The 25,197-nt window shown below is 38.8% G+C and overlaps 1 protein-coding gene across 1 annotated transcript; it reads left to right on the top strand.

Moving 5' to 3' along the window:
* Positions 1-5,394: 5,394 nt before the first annotated feature.
* pou3f1 (POU class 3 homeobox 1) lies at positions 5,395-11,731 on the top strand. The gene has a single exon (XM_048153116.1). The coding sequence runs from the start codon at positions 8,977-8,979 to the stop codon at positions 10,081-10,083; it is 1,107 nt and encodes a 368-aa protein (XP_048009073.1). The 5' UTR covers positions 5,395-8,976; the 3' UTR covers positions 10,084-11,731.
* Positions 11,732-25,197: the final 13,466 nt, after the last annotated feature.

The following is a 25,197-nucleotide window of genomic DNA, read 5'->3' on the forward strand; positions in this document are numbered from 1 at the left end:
TTGAATGATTTCTGAAGGATCATGTGACACTGAAGACTGAAGTAATGATGCTGAAAATCCAGCTTTGCCCTCAAAAGAATAAATTAAATGTTTTTAATATATTGAAATAGAAAATAGTTATTTTAAATTGTCATAATATTTATTACTGTTTTTTTTATTGAATTTCTGATTAAATAAATACATCCTTGGTAAGTATAAAAGACATTTTAAATATAATATTTTATGAATTAATAGTTTATTTAATAATATTAATCATGTAATGTTATTAAATGTATTTTTTTTAATTATAGTATCTAATAGTATACTATAGTTATACTATAATTACTATAGTGTGTGTGTGTGTGTGTGTGTGTGTGTATATATATATATATATATATATATATATATATATATATATATATATATATATGATTTGAGTACAAATCATGAATATAATATTTTGAGTTTCTGTTGATTAAACCAATCCCCTTCATTGAATTAACTCAAATTTTTAATTTCAATGAACTCAAAATTTTAAGGCAAACAGGTAACTTGCCAACAATTCTTTTCTACAGTGTGTGCGTAAGGACAGTAAAGAGATAGAGATGTGTTTAGAGAGAGAGATAGAGAGATGTAGCGAGCACTGCCTCCGGCTACCATTATGTCTTCCATTTGTCTGTAGAAGTATGGGTCAGTGTGTGTGAGAGGATGTTTGTCTGTTTGCTGTGGTTAGTCGTATGTGTGTGTGTGTTGGAGGACAGGGGTTGTTCTCATTATCATGTGGTGTGTGTGATTAGCAGGCTAGCTGCTGCAGTAGGCAGGCTGCATCGTTTACCATGCTGTCAACACTACAGCCTTCCACCGAGCCCTGCTATTACTCACCATACACACACACACGCCGACGTGATCGCTACATGTGTGGGTGTGCATGACCAAGACAAAATGCAGCAGAACTGCACGCGAGCATTCATATACATAATTTGCATAGTATCGAACTCAAATCAAATCAGCGCATAGATAATTGAGAGTGATGGCGAAAGGAAAAAAAACTTTTTTGCACATATCCTTGAACGTTACTGAGATGAATCAACAGCACGAGCCAGATTAACTGACAGTTAAACCATAAATGCGTACAGTGTGAATACAGAGAGAGATTTTGCATAACAGCTACTCTGAACCACACACAAGGACTCAGAAAGCAAATCGACAAAGACTGTCATAAAAGCATGGGTGGCCTGAAATGATTAAAAATCTTTTTAATTGCTAGAAGGATTGTTAATAATTTGGAGGTAAAAGAAGTTTGGTAATTCAGAAGAGCTCCAAAATAAGTGCTGCAATCAGATGCCTCCTCTTAAAAAAACACTTTCCCACCCCATATATGGAAAAGAAAAGAGCGCGCGTGCGAGAGAGAGAAAGCACATCTAAAAGAAATGGAGGGATTAGGGCTTTGCAAGAGTTTACTACGCTCATTTTGCGCGGGGACCTGCAGGATTATAGATAACAAATGTTAGCAGAGCGCTCTGACCTGCTTGCCGAGAGAAAAGTGCGTCTGTTCGTGCTAAAACAGCAGAGTTGGCTTTTGCAATGCTGCTTAAAGAAGGAAAAGGAGTGCAGAAGAAAAAGATAAAGAGGAGTATCGGAGCGGGTGGGAGGAGTGAAAGAAGAGAAAGCAAGAAGAAAAAGGAGGTTGCTTGTAAGTTGCACACTTGCCAAGACGCAGTCGGGGTGGTGTATCACGCGCAGCGATTGTTAATTAATGAAGCGATTAATTGTGTCGACCGGGCGATTGAGGAGATTTTCAGCGAGGTGCAATCCTTAAGCCGATTTACGCTGAGTCTACACAAGAACAGGCTCTGAGTGTGTGTGTGTGTTACACTTTCCACTCAAGCAAACAAGCCAAATCTCATCTAAGCCTTCCTATAAACTCTATTGCTAATCATCAGCCATGCATTCCCAGCATGCTCTGCCCAGTCCATTCCAGGACCTGCAGGGCTGAAATTGCAGTTGGGGCCTGGGGGATTCAGGCTTTGCTATCTTGACTGACCCAAGCACCAGCTGCTCTCAGACCGGTCAATCCTCAATTAAAAGCAGTCTAATTTAATTCAGTCTGCCCCGGCGAGTGCTTGACCACAGACGACATCGAGACAGGAACACTTGGCGTCTGGTCGTGACCCCTTTTGGGCTGGAGCTGGTCTGGTCGCTCCGCTCTTTGCCATCACTGTCTCCTAGCCAGTTACGGTATGGAGCTGCCCTCAAAAACACACACATAAGGCACATAACCCCGTGGCTACAAGTTCAGCGCGAGCATATCGCGGTGATCTCAAAGCATCTGTTGCTAAAGCAGCCTCCCTGAAGTCTTCTTGATATCATATGGTCGAATTCATACCCAAATGCCCCTTGATCCCGTTATTGGCTTCCTCGGATGTCTCGAAAGCGAGTCGCTCGGTCCTTTCAGGCCCCTTTGAGCCTAATAAAACACAAAAGCGGGAAAAAAACAGACAGAATGAGTAAACACAGTGGAACTCCGCGGAATGACCGAAGGGAACGATTTGGGTTCATTAGGCATGCATTAACATGAATTACTATCTAATTAAAAGGAAGCAAGTCATTAATAAGTTTGGTGAGGGCCTCTAGATGCTCTCTTGAGTGTGCAGTGACATGTGGAACTCTGCGGCTTTGTGCTGGCTTAGCCTTACTGTGGCTGCCACCAGGGAAGAGAGACGCCTCTTAAAATACTCCAGTGCAACAGACAGTTTACATGAGGAAATCCACAAGGTTCATCAAATCAATCATTAAATATTTAAGTGACTGAATAATGATTAAATTCATTACACAAGGTTCTTAGAAGTACTGTTATTTCCCAAGCGGAGTTTGATAAAAGAAACAAAAGAAACAACTGTGGATTTTCTGATAATGACTACAACTTAGCAGTATAAGCAGGTGTGGATGTCAAACTCCTAATTATAATTTGTAATTTAACACTAAAGCAAGTTACAGTAACTATACTATACATCGTGACTAATATATTTATTCATTTATTTACAAAATAAATGTGCATGGCAGCAATAAAAAAGTAAAGATTGATTGGTTGATTGATTGATTGATTTCCATTTTTTTTTTTTTTTTTTTTTTGATGTCGGGTCTTTGAAACATGATGTTGTAATGTTGAGTAATTCAAAATAATTGTCGTTAAATAACTATAAAGTTATGTTAAATCATGTGATGTATATCACCTCTTTTATCTCTGGATCTGCTTTCAAAGAAGTCAAATTTGCATGATATTTTCTCTATCATCATCATCATCAGCTTTCAGCTCCATTAGTCCTGTCAGAAGAAATGATGAAACTCGATCAGCATAAAGCTGTGTATTATTATAAACATAAATCTATATAAAAAAATAAGTTATCATGGTTACACTTTATAGAAGCTGTCATGAATAAGTAACCATCAGATCAAACATTATTGTAAAGTGTTACCATATACATTCTAATAGATGGGAATGAAAATCATACTTTCATATAAATTCATTCAAATTAAAGTATTATTTAATGAGATGTAAGACTAAAAAGAGGCCACATATATATAGCCTATAATTGAATTTGATTCTTAAGGTAACATTCAACAGTAGTGTATGATTCAGAGGTCAAGTCCTGAAATCTGAAGAACAATTTGATATCAAGTGAAAGTGAACAGAAAATATTTGCTATTGCAATCATCCACCAAGCCTGAACATTAATGTCAGCGGTTGATAAGTGAGCGGATGGGTGTAGTGGCAGCTTGTCCAACATTACAAACCCACTGCATCACAGGGATTGAGGGGAAAGTGACGTTGATTTGATTGACCATTGTGCAGGCAGACAGTGGAAGAGAGGCCCAATGTATTCAGAAGCATGCTTCTAACCCCTTCAGCCCACAAGCTGTTTACCACTCTATCAGCTGCTTACCAAGGGTCTGGCTGCCATCCATATTCAGACAGCACAAATTCCACTGCTTATCTCAAAAAGCCCCCCTCCAAAAGCTCCCTGTTCCCCTCCACACATACATACATACATAAACGCATCTTTATGGAAGCAAGTGGCAAGTGAACACCCGGATGGGGGCAGGATAAAGATCACCTTGAATTCAAAGTAAAGGATTGAGGCCTTGGCGGACAGAACTGACAGTAACACAGGTTACGGTGCCCAACTTTGTGTGTGAGAGAAAGAGGAAGAGATTGCAAAGAAAAGATCTGCATTTTTAAAATAAAAGCAGATAATCTTAAGGCACAGAAAAAAAAAGAAAAAAAAAATCATAGAATTATAGATAAAAAATGTATACATTAAATTAAAATACTAGTGTATTAGAATTGGAGGAAATGGAAAAGAAGAAATGGCCACTGATTTGACAATGAAAGCTGCACTGAAGCATTATAAGAATATGTATAGAATGTTTCATATTTATTTTAGTTACAGTATATATTATCTGGCATCCAATAAATCCTAACTTCGTTTAAAAACTCTCTAGGACCAAGGTTTTCAACCAGGGGACCCCTGGGGGTCTGTGAAGGTACTGCAGAGGTCTGAGGAGAAGAAATTTGAAAAATAATTATTTAAATCATCATTATGTTCTGGTGAGCAATATAATATTTTAATGAAAATCTAGCTTTCTATACTTGGGGGTCCTGGGTTGGTCCTGAGTCTCTGCATGGAGGTCCCTGGGTCTATATTGAAAACCACTGTCTAGGATACTGTTGGTGTTTTAAAACATCGTTTAGTCTAAAAAAATACTAGATTGACTAAATGCACTTCTGAACTTTTATATATTAAAAATCCTCAGAAATGCCGGTAATGGAAAAATTGAATGTGGATAGACTGTAATTTATAAGCAAGGTTGCCATCCATTAAAAAAGTACAGACAGCGCATAGAATTAACTGTGTAAAAAAAAAAGTCAGGTTAGTCTCTTAGCTGTTTCTCATACACGTTATGTTTTAAAAAGGCTTATTCTCTGGCTGTGAGGGAAGAGTACCCTTCTCTCTTTGCACTGGCCAGTGATTGAAGTTAGGAACTCACTCCATGGCTAATTGCGCGCCGGTGCTTTCACATGAATATTCATGCTTGCGTCTTCAGGGCCCCGCCTAATTAGCCCAAAGATAAGTCGAGAGTTGGAGAGATATAGCCCACACCTTTTACGGAAAGGAAAACATTCCCGTTCTATTCCCTCGGGATGCTTGCGGAATCGCCTGAGTTCATTAACCAAAAAAAGAGAGAAAGAGGTACCTGAAAAAGCGCAGGATGTGTCTGTAAATTCGTGGCTACTCAGGAAGCGCGCGGACCCATTACGCATGTCTGTCAAAGCAAACCGGTGAAAACAAGCGGCAAATGGAATGAGAGGTGAATCTTTAGTAGAACGAATCTTTAATTAAAGCACTCATTTTAGATTGAGTCGATATGTCAGTACTGTACTGCATGAGCTTCCTAAAGTTGGGTAAGAATTAGTTTAGGAGCAATTTTATATCTATTTTTAAAGTGTCAAAACGGACTTCACTCTCAGTAAACTTTCACTACAATGACTACCCCTCATTACAGACCCCAAAAGAGATTATTCGTCATAATTAGACTATTTTTCTTGTTTCCATATTTATTATTTTTTAATTATTGTTAAGCCTGCATGATACCTGAATATTGTAGTGCATTACACCCTGTTAAGCACGCAGTTAATACTATACAAATAGGCTACTGAAGAATTGTTTTTAACCCGATTATTTCCCCTGTTATTTTTATTGCTGGAATGAAGATTGCAGCATTTTAACTTTTTTCTAACTTCTAGTTTGTATCTGTGTGGTGATTACACATTTTTGAGTATTTTTACTCAAGTGTATTGACGCAATAAAATGAATAAGCATGCAGAAATTTGAATTTCTACACAGGTTAATGCTGATACAGCCGTCAAATAGAAGATAAAGGTCAAAACAATGAAACTTTTTAATCTCTAATATGAAAATGTTTCAGCATTTGGCACCCACAGATAACGCCATGTATATTTGCTGTTTTCTGAACTCTTTCTCCTCTGCACTTTTACGGCCTATGGTTAATGGAGGGTTTGACCGACCAGACTCTAATTATATTCAAGTGGAGGGGGTCCCTCGTGCAGATTAAAGCACGTGACTACAGACGCGTGAATCGTGAGAAAAGAAGACTAGAGCCCTAGAAACCCATCTTATATTTTTGTGAACGAAATGTATGCAAATTAAACTATGTTAATAAAACGTTTCTCTTACAGAGCTACTTGAAAATCAAGTAAAGCTCATTTTACAGCAAATACTTTAATTTCATATTTTAAGTCAAGGCAGTCTGGTTATAGCTTACAGAAATCAACTTGTAACAGATAAGCAGAGATGAGTAAAACTTTTTCTTAAACTTCGAGCTATAAAATTCTGTAAGCAGATTTAGTACATCCTGGATACTCAAAGGCCACGATTGTTCCCTACTGTCTTTCATTGCCATCTTACAAAACAAGGGCTATTATTTGTCTTTTCCTGTATGGCAAATCATTCATCTGCAGGATCAGTGTGATCCTTTCAAACCGCTCTCCATAGCAACGTCGTGCATCCCAGGAAAAATTCACCTCGCTCCACACAAGGCCATATTCTTTGCGAAGGAAAAAAGAAGCATCTGGACGCTTTTTGAACCACTTTCTTTCGCTGGCAAACTAAGCGAAGAGTTTGACTGTGCTGCTACTGTGACGCAGCTCTCTGGGCATAAATGACCGCTCTTTTTATAGACTTCCAAATGAGAGAAACTGTACAGTGAAGCATCCTCATTAACTGCGGCTCTTTAGGGGCAGAAACGGCCATCGAATTGCATTCGGGTATAGGCTACAGCACGCTTTAGATAAAAATCCTGTCAATTGCTTGTCTATAACTTCGTGTGGGTCACATATTAATTTTCGCCCCAAGTCACACAAAATATCTTGGATTTGTAATCATAGCGTGGACGCAGAAACGCCTTGTTTTTCATTATAAAGAAACAATGGTTTAAAAAGTACAGTTGTTTATAAATTACATTCAGACAGTATATTCAAAAGTAAAGAAAGAGAATAGTCTGATATAAACGTTTAAAAGCCACTGGAGAGTTTAGAAGATGTAAAGTTAAATCATTCTTATCAAAAACACATATTAGTTTAAATGTTTTACTTAAGTTATAAAAATGAAAAAACTTTGTTCTTAAGAACATATAAAGGCTACAATAGATAGGCAATTTCTTTATATTACAATACAGGTGTAAACCACCTGAGAAAATCGTATATAAAAGTAACCGGCATGTTGTTTAATTTGGTATAAAATCCACTTTAAATTCAGATGTACTTTAAAATAATGCTGAAATACACCTTCTGCGAGTGTTATTGCATATGTGATAAATAAATAAATGGTGGCTTTACATAACCACGCCTTTGACAGAGTGGTGACGAGCACTTGTGACCCTAAGAACATCATTTAGGTTACACTTTCATGAACGCGCGAAGCTCGTGCAGATGGACAGATAGGAAAAGCAGTGTGCAAACTTACCACAGAGAAGCGTTTTGGTTTGACGCCTGAAATCTCCGCCTGTAACGGCACATTTCCTCGCAAAAGCCTGTGGAAACACCCCATAAGAGCAAGACAAACACACAAACACGAACGTGAACTAAAAAAATACAGTGAGGTAAATAATTTAAATAGAAGTGATACCAAAAAAAATCTTCTAAAAAAGCTGTGGTTTTAGATGGAGTCGAACGTGTGCCTGATTGCGGAGTTTTAGACGACTGGAACAGGAGAGATGTAAGATTTGTTTAAAGCCCCACATTTCCATTTAAGAACGTGATTGTGTTTGCAAAGATCCCTTTCAATCTTCGCATCTCCCCCTCTCTACCCCTCAGCGTCTCCGAGGCTGCTTTGCAATTCATAGAATTGGTAATTTGCTATTGGGACAAAACGTGAAGGGAAAAATAATCAGATCAGCCGGGAAAGGAATACGGAGGAGGCCAGAAGGGAGAAACACTGGATTTCTCTCTAAGTTACTGTTTAGAAAAATGCTTCGAGAGAAGATATTGTCAACACACCGCAGCTTTATGTGCACTTTGTATGTTTGTAAAAATCTGTTGGCTTAAATAGGAGTTATTTAAGTCAAAAAAATGAAATTTACTGATTTGTAAATGGGATTTTTTTTTTCACTGAAATTTACATTAAACATTTCAAATGCGTATAGCCTATAAGTTAAATTAGCCTAAATAAAATTAAATGGATAGTCTAGTCTAGTAGTCTAGTCTGTTTATTTACAGGATTTATTTACAGGGTCGGCGGTGGATTGTTTATGCATTTATGCATAATGATGGAGATTGTCTGATATGTTACAGTGTGGGCGGTCTGTATTTCTGTATGATGTTTTATTAATTCGATGCATGGCTCCGTGACTTGAATAATCATAAATAATCGTGCATGTGGGTAACACTTAAATGATATTGCTATATAAACATCTTTTAATGTATCATACTGATTTTCATCTTTCTCGTGGGTGGCTCCTGAGATACTTTAGAATACTAATCTACTTGCAAAGAGGAGCGGTACAGTTACTAAAAGAGGCAATGCAAGGCGGGTCATTCTTCCACCCCACCAAAAAGAGTACCACACTCCCCCACGTGGTTATTTGCAAAACAACCCTCAAAGGCCAGTAATTTCCTACGGTTTTGCTGCTCACGCTCTCTTGACTAGTGGGGAGAGGAGAAGAAAAGGAAAAAAGAGAAAGCGTCTAGTGAAAGCGGCCAATTGCGAGTAACTGGGATCACGGCGCCCGGCAGCCAACCAAGCGGCCCGCGAGAGGTAATAAGGAAACCTGGTGGGCTGTAGTCGGCGAGGAACCAATGCACGCGCAGGGGAGGCGTGTCTTAGCTCTTCCCTAAGACCTCCCAGAGCAGGTTGTTGCGTTTTGGGCTCTAAAGCTCAAAGATCTCCGAAGTGCTTGTCAGTTTTCTAAGTCGGAGCCATGGCGACAACAGCTCAGTATATTCCGCGGAATAACTCATTGCCTTCGAACCCGCTAATGCATCCGGATTCGGACAGGATGCACCAGGGGACGACCTACAGAGAGGTGCAGAAAATGATGCACCACGAGTACTTACAAGGGCTAGCGACCAACACGGGACATCCGATGAGCCTAACGCACCACCAGTGGCTGCCAACCTCCAACACCGACTGGACCAGCGGCACCCACATCGGGCAAGCGGAGCACAACAAAGCCAGCGTGCAGAGCAGAGAAGACCTGGGGAACGGCTATCACAGATCGCATCTGGTCCACCAGCCGACGCAAAACAGCCACCACGGATCATGGGCGCCGACCACAACGCACCACTTATCCCCGCTCTCTCCCGCCTCCAACGGTCACCAGTCGCTGGTCTACTCGCAGACAGGCTACACTATGTTAAGCCCCCAGCCGTCGCTGCACCACGGCTTGCGGGACCCGCTCCACGATGACGCGGGTAGCCATGACAACCAGATGGAGTCGCCTCAGCAGCCGTTCAGCCACCACCAGGACCACTCGGACGAAGACGCCCCCAGCTCCGACGACCTGGAGCAGTTCGCCAAACAGTTCAAGCAGAGGCGCATCAAACTTGGTTTTACGCAGGCGGACGTGGGCTTGGCGCTGGGCACGCTCTACGGAAACGTCTTTTCCCAGACCACCATCTGTAGATTTGAGGCTCTGCAACTGAGTTTCAAGAACATGTGCAAACTTAAACCTCTGCTTAACAAATGGCTCGAGGAGACAGATTCAAACACTGGCAGCCCCACGAATTTGGACAAGATTGCAGCACAGGGCCGGAAACGAAAGAAGAGGACCTCCATCGAAGTCGGAGTGAAAGGGGCACTGGAAAACCATTTCTTAAAGTGCCCCAAGCCCTCCGCCCACGAAATCACCACTTTAGCTGGCACTCTGCAGTTGGAAAAAGAGGTTGTGCGTGTGTGGTTTTGCAACAGAAGACAGAAAGAGAAAAGAATGACACCGGTGGGGGTCCCTCATCCGACCATGGAGGACGTATACTCACAAGCGGAGACACCCCCTCTCCACCACACACTACAGAGTCCTGTCCAGTGACTGCTATCATAAACAGTGTCCTTGTTTGAAAAGAAACTACAATGGATTTTGTTTATCCCCTTTGTTTGTCCCAAGAGATCAGAGACAGAAAGTTTGGGAAGAGTTCGCTGACAGTGACCGGACAGCTTACGGGGCGCCACTAATTCTGAATAACGTGAAAATGCATTAAGTACCGCGCCAGCTTCGCGTGCATTTATCAAATCAGTACCAGTGTTTACGAAAATTGTATCGTTTGTGCCACTCTGGAAAAATTCGATTCTTTCACCGCCGATAAAAGGGAGCTACGAGCCACAAAAAGGGGCAATGTCTCCTTGGACAAAGGAGAATGGACAGTGATTTTCTTAAAGCGATTAACCAGATTAATTATTACAATGATTATCTGTATTATTTGTGTTGTTTACTTTATTTCGAATGTTTTAACGCTACGATCTTTTCTTTTTCCTGTCTAGCGAGTATTTTACTATCATTTCAACTAAGACAGATGAAATTCGTGATGGAAAGAACAGGCACTTGGTCAAAACCTTCAATACAAACAAGTGCACCAGGAACTGTTTACAATGATCATTTCTAAGCACCTGATACCGTCTAAAGATGCAGAGACGTTAAAATGGCAACATGAATACACTGTCTGAAACAATATTTAGTCATTTTGAGTTCTACTGCTCTCATTTTTTTCCTCTTTGCATGAGGCACTTATAATGTTATTTTTATTTTTTTTCATGTTTGTTTGTTTTGTTTGTTTTTTGTTTGTTTTTTACAATGTATTTGTTCGAGGTATACGACATTAATGCTTTACTTGTTTACAATTTTCTTTCCCAATTTCGCGTTATTTTGAACCGGCACTATTTCCTAAGTCTGCTCCAGCTAAACATATTGAGAGTGATGAGTCAAAATGAAAAAGAAAGAAATATCTCAGGTAATTTTCAGTGCCCAAAAATCGTGCTGTACTCTTGGTTCTTCTTGAATATTGGCCAACTCTTGACACTCTCTATGTCAGCTGTGCCCGTTTAGTTTATGTTTCTTACATTTTACATCCTATTCATGAGCCTGGACACGGAGAAAAGTAGTTGTTTTAGTGAATAAGGGATGTGTTTTCGGGACTTCTTTTTAGGATTTGGGTAAAAAAAAAAAAAAAAAAAAATAGGAGGCTGGTAACGTTTCGTGTCGTTTCTCAAGGTCTGGCATTTTTCATTGGACAGCAGGTGTTCATTTTGTTATTTGAACAGTGTGAATATACAACCTTTTCCAAAAAAGTAATAAAAATAAAAATAAATTACGAGAGAAAAGATTTTAAATAAATAGTTGTCAGGATTATTTCCAATATGTAAATATGTCGAATATGTAAACATATGTATTTGTTCTGGGTTCGTTTTGTTTTGTTTTGTTTTCCGGGCAGTTTTGTACACTTACTAATTCCAAGAAGATATTTTAATATTTCATTTATGACCATTTATATATCTATATATTTATTTCCTAAGTGTGTTTGGAGATTTTTTTGTTCGGCTCTGTTTATTATGTTGCAGTGGATTACAAATGTTTTGTTTACTACATTGGTTGTATGTTGATTGCGAAATGTAGACTGCAAAGTCACGTTTATATTTATGTTATAGTAATATTTTATTACTTACATAAAACATATATACAAGAACACGACTTGTGTCTTTTTTGAAGCACATTTTCACGCCAATCATGGTGATGGTGAACGAAATAAGGTTTCATGAAATCACTCAAAATTCAGTTTGTTGCGATTCGATCCTCAAAAGCGTTCAAGTTTGTTGACGTGTTTAAATCAATGCACGGAATCACGCTTTGATCATATGCTTTTTTTTTTGTTCATGCATGATGAAATAAACATAATTCACACAAGGAACAACATTGTAATAAGGACAATCATATAGTTTTTTGTTTTTAAAAAAAAAAGACATTTTAAACGATTTTGTGAGTTGTAAATGTTGAAATTTCGCTTTCGCCCTATTAAAATATCATTAAAACTTCGATTAATAAAAATGTAAAGTCTGCGTAAGAGAACACTAGCCTACGACATAACCGCACAATTAAGTCTACAATGGTGCATGTATTTTAAAGCCTAAATCCAGCACCATACATTTCATCTAGTTTCTTATTTTCTAAGCTCTATGGTTTATGCTTTTTAAAAGGTAATATTTTGTGGTTGTTCTAAAACCCAGAAGATTGTGATAATTATTTACTTTAGAACACCAAGATTTATACTACAGACCATGCAAATTTATCTAAAAAAAACAATTAGCTATCGAAAGCAGTCTTTACTATTTTCTATGAAAAACGTTAAATATAAACGCATAGGCTATAGCCAAACTCGTTTGATTTCACATGGGAGTAGAATTGGGAATTTTCTGTGATAGTTTTTTAATTTATTTTTTTATCCGTGACTCACAAATCAAAATTCGAAGTCTTTAAGAAGGTTCTTATTTCTCATATAAGCATCTTCTGAGGCATCTGCCATTCATCGTTTATATGATGCTGATTTCCCTTATAGACTCTCAGTTCATGACTGTTGCCTCTCATTAATCGTTAACGTTTGCTTTAATAGCCTATATATTTCTCTTGTTTAATAAGTTTTAAGAACGGCTTCGCTTGAGAAAAATCAGAGTTCAGGATGCTGATAAACGCTGCTTGAAATTAAAAACACTCATAAGAAATCTGCGATTAAAATGGGACGTCATTTGTAAAGAGTAAGAAAGTTTTCTCGGAAAATTACATTGTCATCTTTGTCAAATGGTAGAAATAAAAATGTGTTGTTAACAATATGTATAAAGTGTCGTGGGATATGTAAATATTTTACCATTTGAAAAGTTTTTCATTTCATGAATTTTATTTTCATTCGTTTTTCCCGGCTCTCCTTTGTTCGCTATTGGATTTGAGATGCTCCAGTAGAGAACGTATATAGCCTACAAAAATCAACTTTTATTAATTATAAATGACTTAGCTTATGAAGTACAAATCATTTATACAAATAATGGAATTTTAAAGAACTATTTTATACGGCTAAGTTAAGCTCAGCATCCTAAACAAGCTTTGCCAGTAGTCAAAGATCAGATGAGGCTAGTAACAGAGAAAAGGTTTGTTAGCTTATAAAATAAACATAAGTGACAAAGTTCTTTATTTTGTCCCCTCCAATTTATAAGACAATTTACATATCTGTTTTGCTATAGCCTATATGTGATACGAGCTGTGTGAGTGTCCACTTATTCAGAAAACTCATTGGAAGAGAAGTTATGAGAAAACAGTGATTCCCAAGCGCCCCCTAACGACGCAGAGAGTTAATGCACGAGATGCAGTGCATAGGGTTCGCTGTTCAATTTTCCACAATCCTCTTCAAAAGTCAGCCTAATAATCCGTTGGTTCCCAAAATATGTGCTTCTTTTAATCCCATGCCAACATTTATCTTTTATAAAAGTTTCATATAATATCTGCTAGCTTTAAATATATAGAAGTGAGACCATTTTTTTGATAGGTTGTCTTTTTGCACACACCCTTTCCTCTACAAATCAGCTGGAATGGAAACCTAATCCCAAAGCTTTACAGTCTATAGGCAAAATCTTACAGAATCTCTGTTACTCCTTTATTTCCCTTTTGGATAGCTCTTATTTAATATCCTTGTTGGGAGATGGGAAGACAATATAAAGGAATATTTTCAACTTGTTATATCTATTGACCAGTTGTAGAAAGAGGAAAATGAGACAGAAAGATGAGGAAAGAGATAAGCAGTGTTTAAAATGCAGCTACCTGTCTGGTTTTAGCCCACCCGGATTCAGGGCAAAGGTGGTACAGGTGTGTCTACTTGAAGAAGAGCTTGTGGGAGATTGGCTTTTTTTTTACCTGTGGAATTGAAATGTGGTATTACCTGGAATGAGAATGTGTGGCACCAAGAGGATTCAATCATTTAGAGTAAAAGGGTATATATTTACCATGTATGATGTACGTAGACTGCAACATGTCTTTTTTTTATTGTTAAGTTCTGCAGTTTTCCAAATGTGCAACTAAAAATGACTTAACACTGTGGTAACCACTATAAATAGGCATAGTATACCATGAATGAATGTGTGTGGAATGAGTCTCAGGGGCCAGAGTTTGTCCAGATGTCACTATGAACGACAGCTCTGTAAGAAAGCAGATAGGATGTCCACAGCAGGCTGTATTCCCAAAGAGTTAGGCTTTTGTTCAAATGGGATATATGCCCAGATTGACAGTGACTTATGCACAGAATCATTAAATACTGGACCATAGATTTCCAGTGACCATCAGTTAAACTCTCAGCACACAAGATGTGCATTAATACTGTATATCCTGCTGTGAGACTGGAAGTCATTATGATGGTTTGTTGTTAATTATATTCCATTATATTAGCTTCCTGTCATGGTGGTTACGAAACAACCATACATGTAAGATATTATTGACTGGTGCTTTCTACAAAAATTGGATTACAAAACTGTCTTCTAAAGTCCTGAAAGTTCTCAAATTTCATGGAGACAGACTAAGGGTTAGTAAATGCTTAAAGGTTGAATAAGAAACAGAGCCATTAAAGACAATCTATAGGAGAGCAGCACTTAAATGTGCAAGTCTGATGAGTACAGCTTTGTTACTTATGCATAATTAGGCCAAACAACAGGAAGAAGTACTCTGGGATGGCCAATGCCATCAGACTTACCTGGAAAGCCAGTGGCTCCTCTCTCCACAGTACAAATCACTTCCAGGCTCCTGCCCACGTCTGGCGAACTACAGACCCGGGCTGATCCTGGGCATTTGAGACACGACGCCACCTCCTTCATCAGCAGAGTATCATCAAACACAGGAGATGTGGATTAGCAATGATTAGCAGGGATTATAGCTGGTTAATGGTGGGAAAATACATTAGGAGCCACAGGCTCAGGGAGGGATTTCGCTCACGCTAGCGGATTTGCATTGATCCAGAGCAAATGAATGAGGATTAGCCGCATCTATCTACAGATAAATAACATTAAGCGTATTATTCGGGCACGAGCTGTTATTAATGACATTACATACACCACAACAATGCCAGTAATTGTAACAAATGGGCCGAATAATGCATTTAATGGTATTTTTAAATTTGTGTCTTGTTCTGAGAGGGTGTTAAGATTTTCAGGATCCGAGATTCAGTGGAAATACACCATTGGAATGTATTGTGAGATTTCTCACTAGAAGTCTGTTTAAAACACTTCTTCTTAGAGGGATAGTACACCCAAAAATGAAAATTCTGTCAACATTTACTCACTCTCATGTTCTGAACTTGTATGACTTTATTGCAATGTGCAAACCAAAAGATATTTTGAATAACAACAAGATGTATGGACAAAAAACAAACAAACAAACAAAAAAAACATCTAATTTTGTGTCCCACAGGAGAAAGGAAGGTCGAGTAAATGATGACAGAGATCTGTTGATTCTGTTGAATTTTCAAGATAATAGTATTAAGCACATGTAACAAACACAATTTAGTTTTCATTACAATTATCTGACCCCAAAAACTAAACAGGACACATTTTTTGCTGCTGCGCCTTTAAGACTCTGACAGTATATATGTAAACAGCCTCTTCACATGTGAAATGAGTAACAGCACTCCGATATTAACACACTGGTTCTGTGTTTTTATTTGGATCTAATGTAGTTTTTAACTCCAACATTCTTCAATAACAAACTTTTTGTGAAAACTGCTGTGAATATCGGACTGAAATGATAAAATAAAATAAAACTTCAGGTGCTCATTTGCAACACTGGAAACTCTGGAAGCAAAAAGCAGTAAGAGCAATACACAGACAGAAACAGCCCCACATTTACTTTCATCTTTAGTTATTCTTTTGTTTGGGAATAATAAGATTAAAGGTGCTACAGAGGATGTTTTCGACGACTGAGAAACCAAAGACTGTTAGTGAGTTTTTGAAATGAGCGCATGCGTAAGAACAACCCCCCTCCTTCGAAGGAACACCTCCCAAAACTCGCAAACACTCGTATTGGAACACGAGTGTTTACCACCGGCATTCGCTGTGTTGTGTTAGTGGATTCATTATGTCGGACTCACCGCAGGTAACTCATAATCTGCAGTTGTTACTCCTGACAAAAACATTGCATGCGGCGCCTGTGGAAAGTTACTGGAGCGCGCACGTCTCTCACAAGGAACGTCATGGCAGTGATTGACAAGCCAGAGGACCAATCCGCGCACGTCTCTCACAAGGAACGTCATGGCAGTGATTGACAAGCCAGAGGGCCAATCGTTTACGCGATGATCACGTAAACAATTGGCTGATGTTTTTAAGGCCCTACCTCGTGCACAGATGATGTATATTAATATTATTCCTTTCAGTGCACCTAATAAATAGTCTTTTATCAGTTAGTAAAGACAGTTTCAAGTAATATTGCAAAAATGTATAAAACAAAACATCCTCTGTAGCACCTTTAACCTTGTTCCTTCCAAATTCCTTAACAGACCAAGTTTCTGAAAACAGAATAGAAGTGTAAAAGTGGGTGGTTGTGTTCATGTCTGGGACACCAGAATGTTGCATAAGTTCAGAACAAGCCATTTTAATAAATGCTCTTATTTTAACTGAGGGAAGTTTTTAGTTCCGAAAGTTACAGTATGTTTTCATAGTACAATGAACTCTTTTATCTCAAGAGACCAAGGAAAATTTGATTCTTCTTGATATGACCCCTTTAAGCAGAATTTCTTCAGCAACGGGCCGGCCACACATTGTGGTGCGTGATAGCGCATGCTGCTACACAAGGCTGCGTTTGTCCCCTTCAAAGCAACTGATGGGAAAGACAGAGAGACAGAGACATGGAGGGACTTGTGCAGTCGCACTTGCATCACCAAAGCTACCCAGCAAGTGATCTGATAATCCTTAGCATTGTTCTGTCTACCATCGCCTCCCGCACTCACTGCCAACACTCAACTCTCCACTCGCTATCATTTATGTAATAAACACCTGACCCCGACAGCGAAGGGCAGAGTGCTTGAGAATCAGAGGAGGAAGGAAGGGAAAATGTATTTTTTCATCAGAAATTCTCTCTATTCCATACCTCAAGGTTTCACCTTAGAGCTGCATGAAAGAAGGGCAACAATGTGGCCACACAGCGATCAGCTATTTACCATATGAAAAGCTTTGGCTGAGCACAGGAGGAGTCAGATGCTGAGTTATTTATGATGCTGGGTCCTTGTATCTATATGGACCCTCCTTCAATTTGATTCTCAAATTCAGACCCATATATAGAGAACACAAGTGAAGTCATGGAGAGTCCTCCAACTTTTCCACTACTTCTCTCCTCTGCTTCAAGTGAGCCGAAGCACCTGTCTGTGCTGAAGCTCTGCTGATGTAATGAATCTTCAGAACTGTAAAGGAATATTTAGGATTAAATAAAACTTATGCTTTATGGTTTTAAGCATATCGACTTGTAAGTTCAGTTAAAGGTGCAGTCCGTAACTTTTTTTGGGTTAAAAATTATCCAAAATCAATTTTTTAGCAAGTACATAACTAGCCAGTGTTCAAAACTATCTCTTTGCCTTAGCCCGTTTCACAACAGTAAGCTTGTAATGATGTCTTCTAATAAAATCGTGTTTCCCCAGGAAATTCAAGCATGCCGCCGTTCGTCTTTGCGTCATTACGTCACGTCTGTTTACATAAAGAAGGAGCCCCAGCTAGTAGGCTATATGGCATGTGAGGATGCTGCTGGTAGCAGATTTATAGCCTTTTCTCACGGCAGCTGGAATAATGAAACTTATAATTTTGATGGTGGATTTCAATCCAGAAAGGTCCGAATGACAATTATCAGTGACAACTGGAGATTCACCTGTAGTCAAAAGCAAAAGACTTTGGACTGGAGTGGCTACAGAAATTGAAATCTACAAGTAACGCTAATACACACTAAATACACATAGTCATGCAATGCTGATGTTGTTAACATTAACAATTGGAGAACAAAGTATAACAATAATAATAATTTGCACGGTTTGACGTGATCCGAGCTAAGCGATCGTTAGATTTAATCACCATTGGCAGCACAATTTATTGTAATGCTTTTTTTCTCAGTTGGTCAGAACAAAAGTGGCAGACATGTTACTTACTTGTTCGGATGATATTTTCCGGTGAAAATTCATATTTTGGTCCTACTTCCAAGATGTAGAATATGTGGTTCTAAAGTACAGTATCCACATGGTGACTGACAGCAAACTTTAGATTCATCCGCGCTGAGGAGCCGTGCCGATGCACAACCCATGCAATGATGATAATTCTGCAAATTAACTGCAATTGCCGGTTTCAAACAGAGATGGTGACAAAGAGGTAAAACTTACGGACTGCAGCTTTAATTAAGAACAAACAACTTGTTTGGATTACAGCTGGATAGGTCAGTCAAAGCAGGAATTTGAAGCTTATATTTTTGTTAAAGCACATGAATTATGCTGCACAAATTATTATTATTAAATCTGTAAAGTCTAAATTATTCTTTTGAAATTGGACTTTTCTAGGTAGATTACACACATCACTTTCTTGTATTCTTGTGTAAATCATGCAGAGGTTTTTGAGTTTAAATGCTCTCTGAAAATTCACAATTGTAGGCTACATACTGTAACTTTACACAGACTAGGTTAGAAAGAAATTCTATCATATTAAGTCTAATGTAAAATGTTTAAGTTTATAACTCAAAATTGTATTTACTATGAAATATTCTTTTAATCTTCATTGTTAGGGTCAGGCTTAATAATAAGTACATTTTTCCACTATTAAAATCTCAAATGCTAGTGAAACCTAACATTCCTGATGCATTTATTTGCTAAAACACTTACATATTGCATCTTATGAAAGAATCAAGTGCCTTTTATGAATAAAAAGAATGTTGAATGCCGATAACAGTCCTGAACTCCTCTCGTCTCCTATGCTACGCCTCAAATATTTAAAATGTTTTAGTACAGATGTCCAGCTCACTGTCCTCTGTAATTTTTTCTAAAGCTGAAAGCTTCTCAGGAAGGTCGCAAGTTAATAACTCACCTTGAAGGCCTTCCTCTCAAAGGTGTAAGTCAAGCTATAGGTTCTCCAATTCTTCACATTCAAAACCTAGCCTTTGTGTGGTGGTGGCCATCCTAAGGGACCGCTTTTTCAAGACTTAAAGCACAAGGTTGGCAGTAGCTCTAAAAAACAGAAAAAATTAAATGCCATAGAGTCTGAAAGAAGACTATGTTAAATAATAGGAAGGTCACAAGGGCTGGGAGATTTTCAGGGTCTTTCAGACAATGGCTCTACCATATTGTATTTGGCACTTTCAAAAACTATTTAAACCAGATAAGTAAACACTTGTTGTGCTATGCGATTGTATTTCCACAATTTTGTAAACGGTCGTGGTTCAACAACAATATGTTGCACATGAAGGTTTTTCTTCTTTAGAAAAACTAATCAGATGTCTGCTTTTGCCACGAAAAATGCAAAATGGCGTTCACGCACAAACTCAACTTGACATTTCTTATTTGAGGGTGTTGACCAACTTCTTTGAAATCTCTTTCTTTTCTCTGCGTGTTCTGGTTCAGGCCCACCCTCTTTGCCCTGCAAAGCACTGCCACAAGAGAAAAGAGAAATGTGCAAACGAGCCCTTCGGCTCACAACTGCCAAAATAACAACAACAACAACAAAAAGAAATAAATGAGAAAGATGAAACGAGGGGAGACAAGGAGGGAGCGCGAGACGGAGAGAGATGAAATAGAGACCTGCCGCTGAGCTCAAGGACGCAGCGCGCGACTGCGTAATTAGAAATGTACACAGACGATTTAGATGCAGGGATGTGATTAGGGAAAGCAGCCCGGTCTTCATCTTAATCAGCTCACTTCTGAGAGCTCCTTATGGACGGGAGGGGGACATACTCTCAGAGTACGAGACTGAAACCATTCACTGAGTCAAATAGACTGAAGAGCTGAGGGAGATACTGGGAAAAAGAGGGAGAGAAGTGAAAAACAGAGGTGGAGAGTGTATGATCGACTGGCGACTGAGGCCGCAGCTTACATCTTCTTTTAAAAGTGAACCATATCTGATATCTGCACTTAGACTATACACTTGGTGAAATGTACTGACCCGGAAACGCTTAGGCTGAAAAGGAAGTAAAAACAGTGTGATTTGCAATGGACGCAGACAAGATTTTGCTTTTTGCACCATCTTTAAAGGTCAGCAAAACATTGGTCTGTTAAGGTGGAGAAAAAAAGAGAAAAGCCCTTGTTGAAGGCAAAGCAATGATCACTGCTGTAATCGCTAGTTGGTGTCCACCTGAGCTGACGTCATTCGCCACGATCACTTTTTCAATGACGCATGACCCGCATTGACAGGGGAATATCCAGTCGGTCCGCTTACATGGCAGACACAAGTGCACGTATCCGATTCACATCAGATTTATTTCCACATATGAATGAGGCGTGAAACCGATCTAAGAATATCGGAATCCATGTGCTTTTTTCCTGCTTACACATTCGTGGGTCATATCCAATCTGTACCACATACATGTGAGGAAAAAATCTGGATTGGGTCATTTCTTGAACCATGTAATTTAAATGCGGCCTTAGAGATTGAGAGCTGTGACAGGCTGAAAAGAGAAAAAGAGAAAAGAAAAAAGGAAACATCAACAATGGTAACAGTGAACAATTTCCAGAAAACAACTGGTAATAAAAAAGAGCATTATATATAAGTTAAGTATTACATAATGTAATGAAAAATGTATTTTATAAAGAGATTTAATTGAAAATAAAACATTACATGTGTTTTTAAAATTAATTATTATTTAAAAAATAATTAAATTGAGAGTTTTAAATAATTATTATTCAACAATTTAATAAAAAAAAATAAGAAATTGTTTTTAAATAATTTAATTAAAAATATTTTTTAAAATAATTAAAAATAAATCAATTTTAAATTTAGTTAAAAAAACAAGTTGTTTTTTCATAGAAAGATTAAATCCTTTAAAGTATTTAAAAAAATTATAATTACTCTGAAAAAAATTACATTTAGTGTCTTTTAATCATTATTATTCAAAAATAATTTAATAAAAATAATGAATTTAAAATATTTTAATTAAAAAATAACGAAATGAGAAAAAATATTTAAAAATCATTTAATTTTAAAAATGAGTTATTGTATCCTTGAAAAATGTATAACTTCAGAAAAAGTGGAATGTACAATTTATGAAACTAGCTTAATGGACAAATTTGAACAAATGCAAACCAATTTTGCATTAGTTATAAGAGATAGAGTTTTGTCAAGCAACTTAGAAAATGTGTTTGGTAAATTAACTAATATTTTCAAGTAAAAAAAAAAATACTGTGCCTAAATCAACCTGACTATATCAGGTTACACCAATGAAACTAATAAATAAGGGTAAAATCAGCTAGAAATAGCTAATGGCACATCCCTTTTTGCAGTGTATGCAAAGCCATTTTAATATGTACATAGTCCTGGGGAAGTGACTAAGAGACATTATCCAGTGACTAAATAGTGGACAATAGAGGTAATCACAGACAGCAGAGGCACAGAGAACAAACAGAAAGAAGACAGATGCTAATGTCCAATATTCATCACTGAAATGTGCCCACTCATCCACCTCTATAGTCAGAGAGAGAACAGACCTGCTCATGAAAGACCGACACAAAGAGGCAAATAATGAGCACGGGCATTTAAAGAAGCACTCAGGCTCTATCCCTCTCTTTTTCTCTCCTTCTCCTCCTCACCAGCCATGTTATTGATCACCTTTAACCTCTGCTTTCAGCACTGTCAAAACTACCATTTAGGGCCTCCCCAGGGCCTAGCAGCCATCAATGACACCCCTGCCCCATAAATCATTACCAAGCCTGTGAGGGTCTGCTGCCCAGGGGCCTGACATTCAGGGGCAAAACCCAGCCGATCTTCCCTCAACACGCCCCCAGGGGTCAGAGGTCATCCCATCAACCCTGTGCCAGGCAATCCCTCGGCATACTGCTGGCACTCGTTTGATTTTTAAATCAAAACAAAGGTCAGGAAGACTGTCCTCTTGCTCTTTGCACCATGCGTGTGACACTTTCACACCGTTAACACTCCTAATCGGACTCACAGCCAACAGGAAGCGGTCGTTCGACAAGGGAGGCAGGTGGTGTCAGAGGTGACGGCTCCAAATACTTCTGGAATAATCTATAAGTTTGGGTCAAAATAAGGTCTGAACCATGCTGGTTTCAGGGAAATAAAATGATTCGCTGAAAGATACCATAAAATTTAGGACACTAAGAGGTTTTATGTATTAAGCCTTTCTTCATCACTGAGGTGGAAGTCTGTGTGGGGTAAAAATATTGACTTTCTGATTAATTGTCTAAAACACTGCCCTGTATAATTTACAGCAATGGCAGAGAGAGAATTTACATGTAAACATTATAACTGAAATACCTAAAAGGATCAGAATCAAATTATATCTATTCACAATCAAATTAAGAGCTTGTGATTAGGAATCGAATCAAGAAAATCTATAGTGACAAATTAAAAGTGGAATTATAATAAAAAAGCCAAACGAAATTTCATAATGTATTTAGTTGGCGACAATGGTCTAAAGTCTAATTTGTGGTAAATTAACTGCTATTAATATTAGTTAATGTGACTGAACTACATTTGTAAAACATGACTTTTCCTGTTACCCGCAGGTGGCACTATGACTGTAACTGAATATTGGCATGTAGATGTCTTCAGTCCAGGACTGAATGAATCATGTGAAGTTTGGGGAAGATCAGACATTGTATGCCCGGGTTACAATAACTTACTGTTTCATGGCAAAACATCGAACTTTGTCAGGCCGCCACGGACACACCCTTCAACGAAAACTCTAGATCTTCGCAATTTAACGTCTCAAAGGCTTTTAGATTTGACTGACTAAATATGATGTTGATCTGATTAACGCTGTAGGAGGAGTTTGTTGAAGTACAACGTCTGGAAATGGCAAAAACTGCAAAAATTTTGCAGAGAAAACTCAAAATATCTCACTTCCTGTTGGGTTTTCAGATTTTGCACCGTGGACTTTTTTGTAGGTATTGAGCAGTTACATCTGTCTACCGAATTTCATACTTGTACGTGAAACGTAGCGTGAAGGGCGCTTAATTGAAACTTTGTAGGTGGCGCTATTGAGCCATTTTGCCACACCTAATTCTGAAACCCATATCAGACATAAATTTTCACCACTTCTGACGCGTGTGCAAAGTTTCATGAGTTTTCGAGCATGTTTAGGAGTTCAAGCATGTTCATTTTGGAGAAGAAGAATAACTGACTGAGCAATTACAATAGGGTCCTCACACCATTGGTGCTCAGGCCCTAATATCAGATAGAAATAGCAAATCACATTTTGTAGTGTATGCCAATGCAATTCGGTACCTGATATGGGTACAGTGCACAGTTGAGTAAAGTTGAATTACATGTGTGAACCCACACAGAGCTTCAGATTCTCAGATACTATTGCAAGATAGAGAGAGTTACCTTAAAATTTTCTTTCTCAGTCCTTCACAATCAGATTCTCTCTGTTACTCATAATCCAGAGAAAAATCTCTGTTACTCACAATCCTTCTCCAATCAAACATTCATTTGCAAGTTGCAAGGTTTTGTTTCCCAAAACATGAATGATGAGCTGATATACGTGACAGCTGGATGTGAAGGAGCTCGGCATCCCCTCAGGAGGAAAGCCTCATCCCCCTTGTCTCTCCCCATACTGGAGGTGAAACATAGAGGATTAATTGGTTTATCGCCTTTTTTGCTATGCTTGGTCCCAGCAATTAAATATTGGCCCTGGGCCCTCTGTGACCATTAGCGTACAATGCAGTGTTAACTGGGGCCGCTCCAGTTTCATGTTTGTGTGCACGCAGGGCCACGACCGCATTAGCGAAGCATTAAAAAGTTAGCCGGTATAAAATTCATCTCCACGTTCTGAGGGCCAGCGGTAATTGATTGTTGTGCACCAAGTTGGAGAGTAGTTTCTCAAAGGGACAGGAAAGAGAGTAAATAAGGGATTTCAAAAGCTTATCGGGTTTACTATTTACAGAAAAAGAAGGAAAGGACGAAGCACAAGAAGTTGAACACATGAAAGAAGAAAAAGCAAATAAAAAGCCAGCTCGCATTTTAAGTCTGTATACGCCGGGAGGAATAGTTTAGTGGGGTGGGTTTAACGTCTTTCATATCTTTCTTTCTCCCATTCTGTCTATGTCGCTTCCACTCCCTCAAGCCGTCAATTAGTGGGCCCGAGCTTCTGAGGGCCAGGCTCTTCCTCACATGTGCCTTTGTTGCAGTGACATTGACTCTCTCTCCCAGCAAGACGTTTGAAGGTTAGGATAAGACACTGTCCAGGTTATCCATGGGTGCTCTCTGGGGTGCTGGTATATGCCTCCCAGGATGAATAGTGTGTTGAGGAAGCAGGCTAAAGGGCCTTTCAACTGCACCAGGCTGCTCGCACACAAGAGTGGCTTGGCTTGGGGCCAGTATTTGTGCACTCACAGAGTGCTTCAAGTTGTCTTCAAAGAGCTATTGAATGCTGGAGTGTCCAGCTGTGGAAACTGGACTGAAGAGTCAGTGGGAACGTGCTTGCCGTCTCCGTAATATTAATCTGAAAAATGGCTGGTTAAGCTCAGAGTGCATCAACACAACAATTCGGTCTTTGCAGCTAAGGTGATTTGTCGTGACGTTCAAAGTCGGAGTATCATCTAGACCTTCTTTAGGGCCACAGACTGGACTTCATCCATCACTGTGTCTGCTTCACACACCCCCTACACCCTGCTGGGGGACAGGCGCCATAACTCAACCCTGACATGACCGTCGATGTACCCTCTCTAGGACCCACTGCACTCATTCGGGCAGGTCCAGCTGGCTCCTGTCCTCCACCAGCCCCCCCACCTCTTCTCCAGCTCCATCCATCAATCCTGCCACGCTCAACAGATGAGTGGCTTGTGTGCAAAATGCCAGGAAGCCCCAAAAGGGACCAATTGGTGGAGAGTGACAATTGTGATGGCCTTTTGAAAGAGCAGGTTGCCTATCGAGCAAGATGTCCTGTGTTCTTTTCGGTCAAGATTTAGTATTTATCCTACATTAATAATGGAAA

The sequence above is a fragment of the Megalobrama amblycephala genome, linkage group LG13 (assembly GCF_018812025.1).
Source record: "Megalobrama amblycephala isolate DHTTF-2021 linkage group LG13, ASM1881202v1, whole genome shotgun sequence".
NCBI classification, from domain to species: Eukaryota; Metazoa; Chordata; class Actinopteri; order Cypriniformes; family Xenocyprididae; genus Megalobrama; species Megalobrama amblycephala.

Coding starts and splice junctions, on each gene's coding strand:
- pou3f1 (XM_048153116.1), top strand. CDS start 8,977: ATGGCGACAACAGCTCAGTATATTCCGCGGAATAACTCATTGCCTTCG.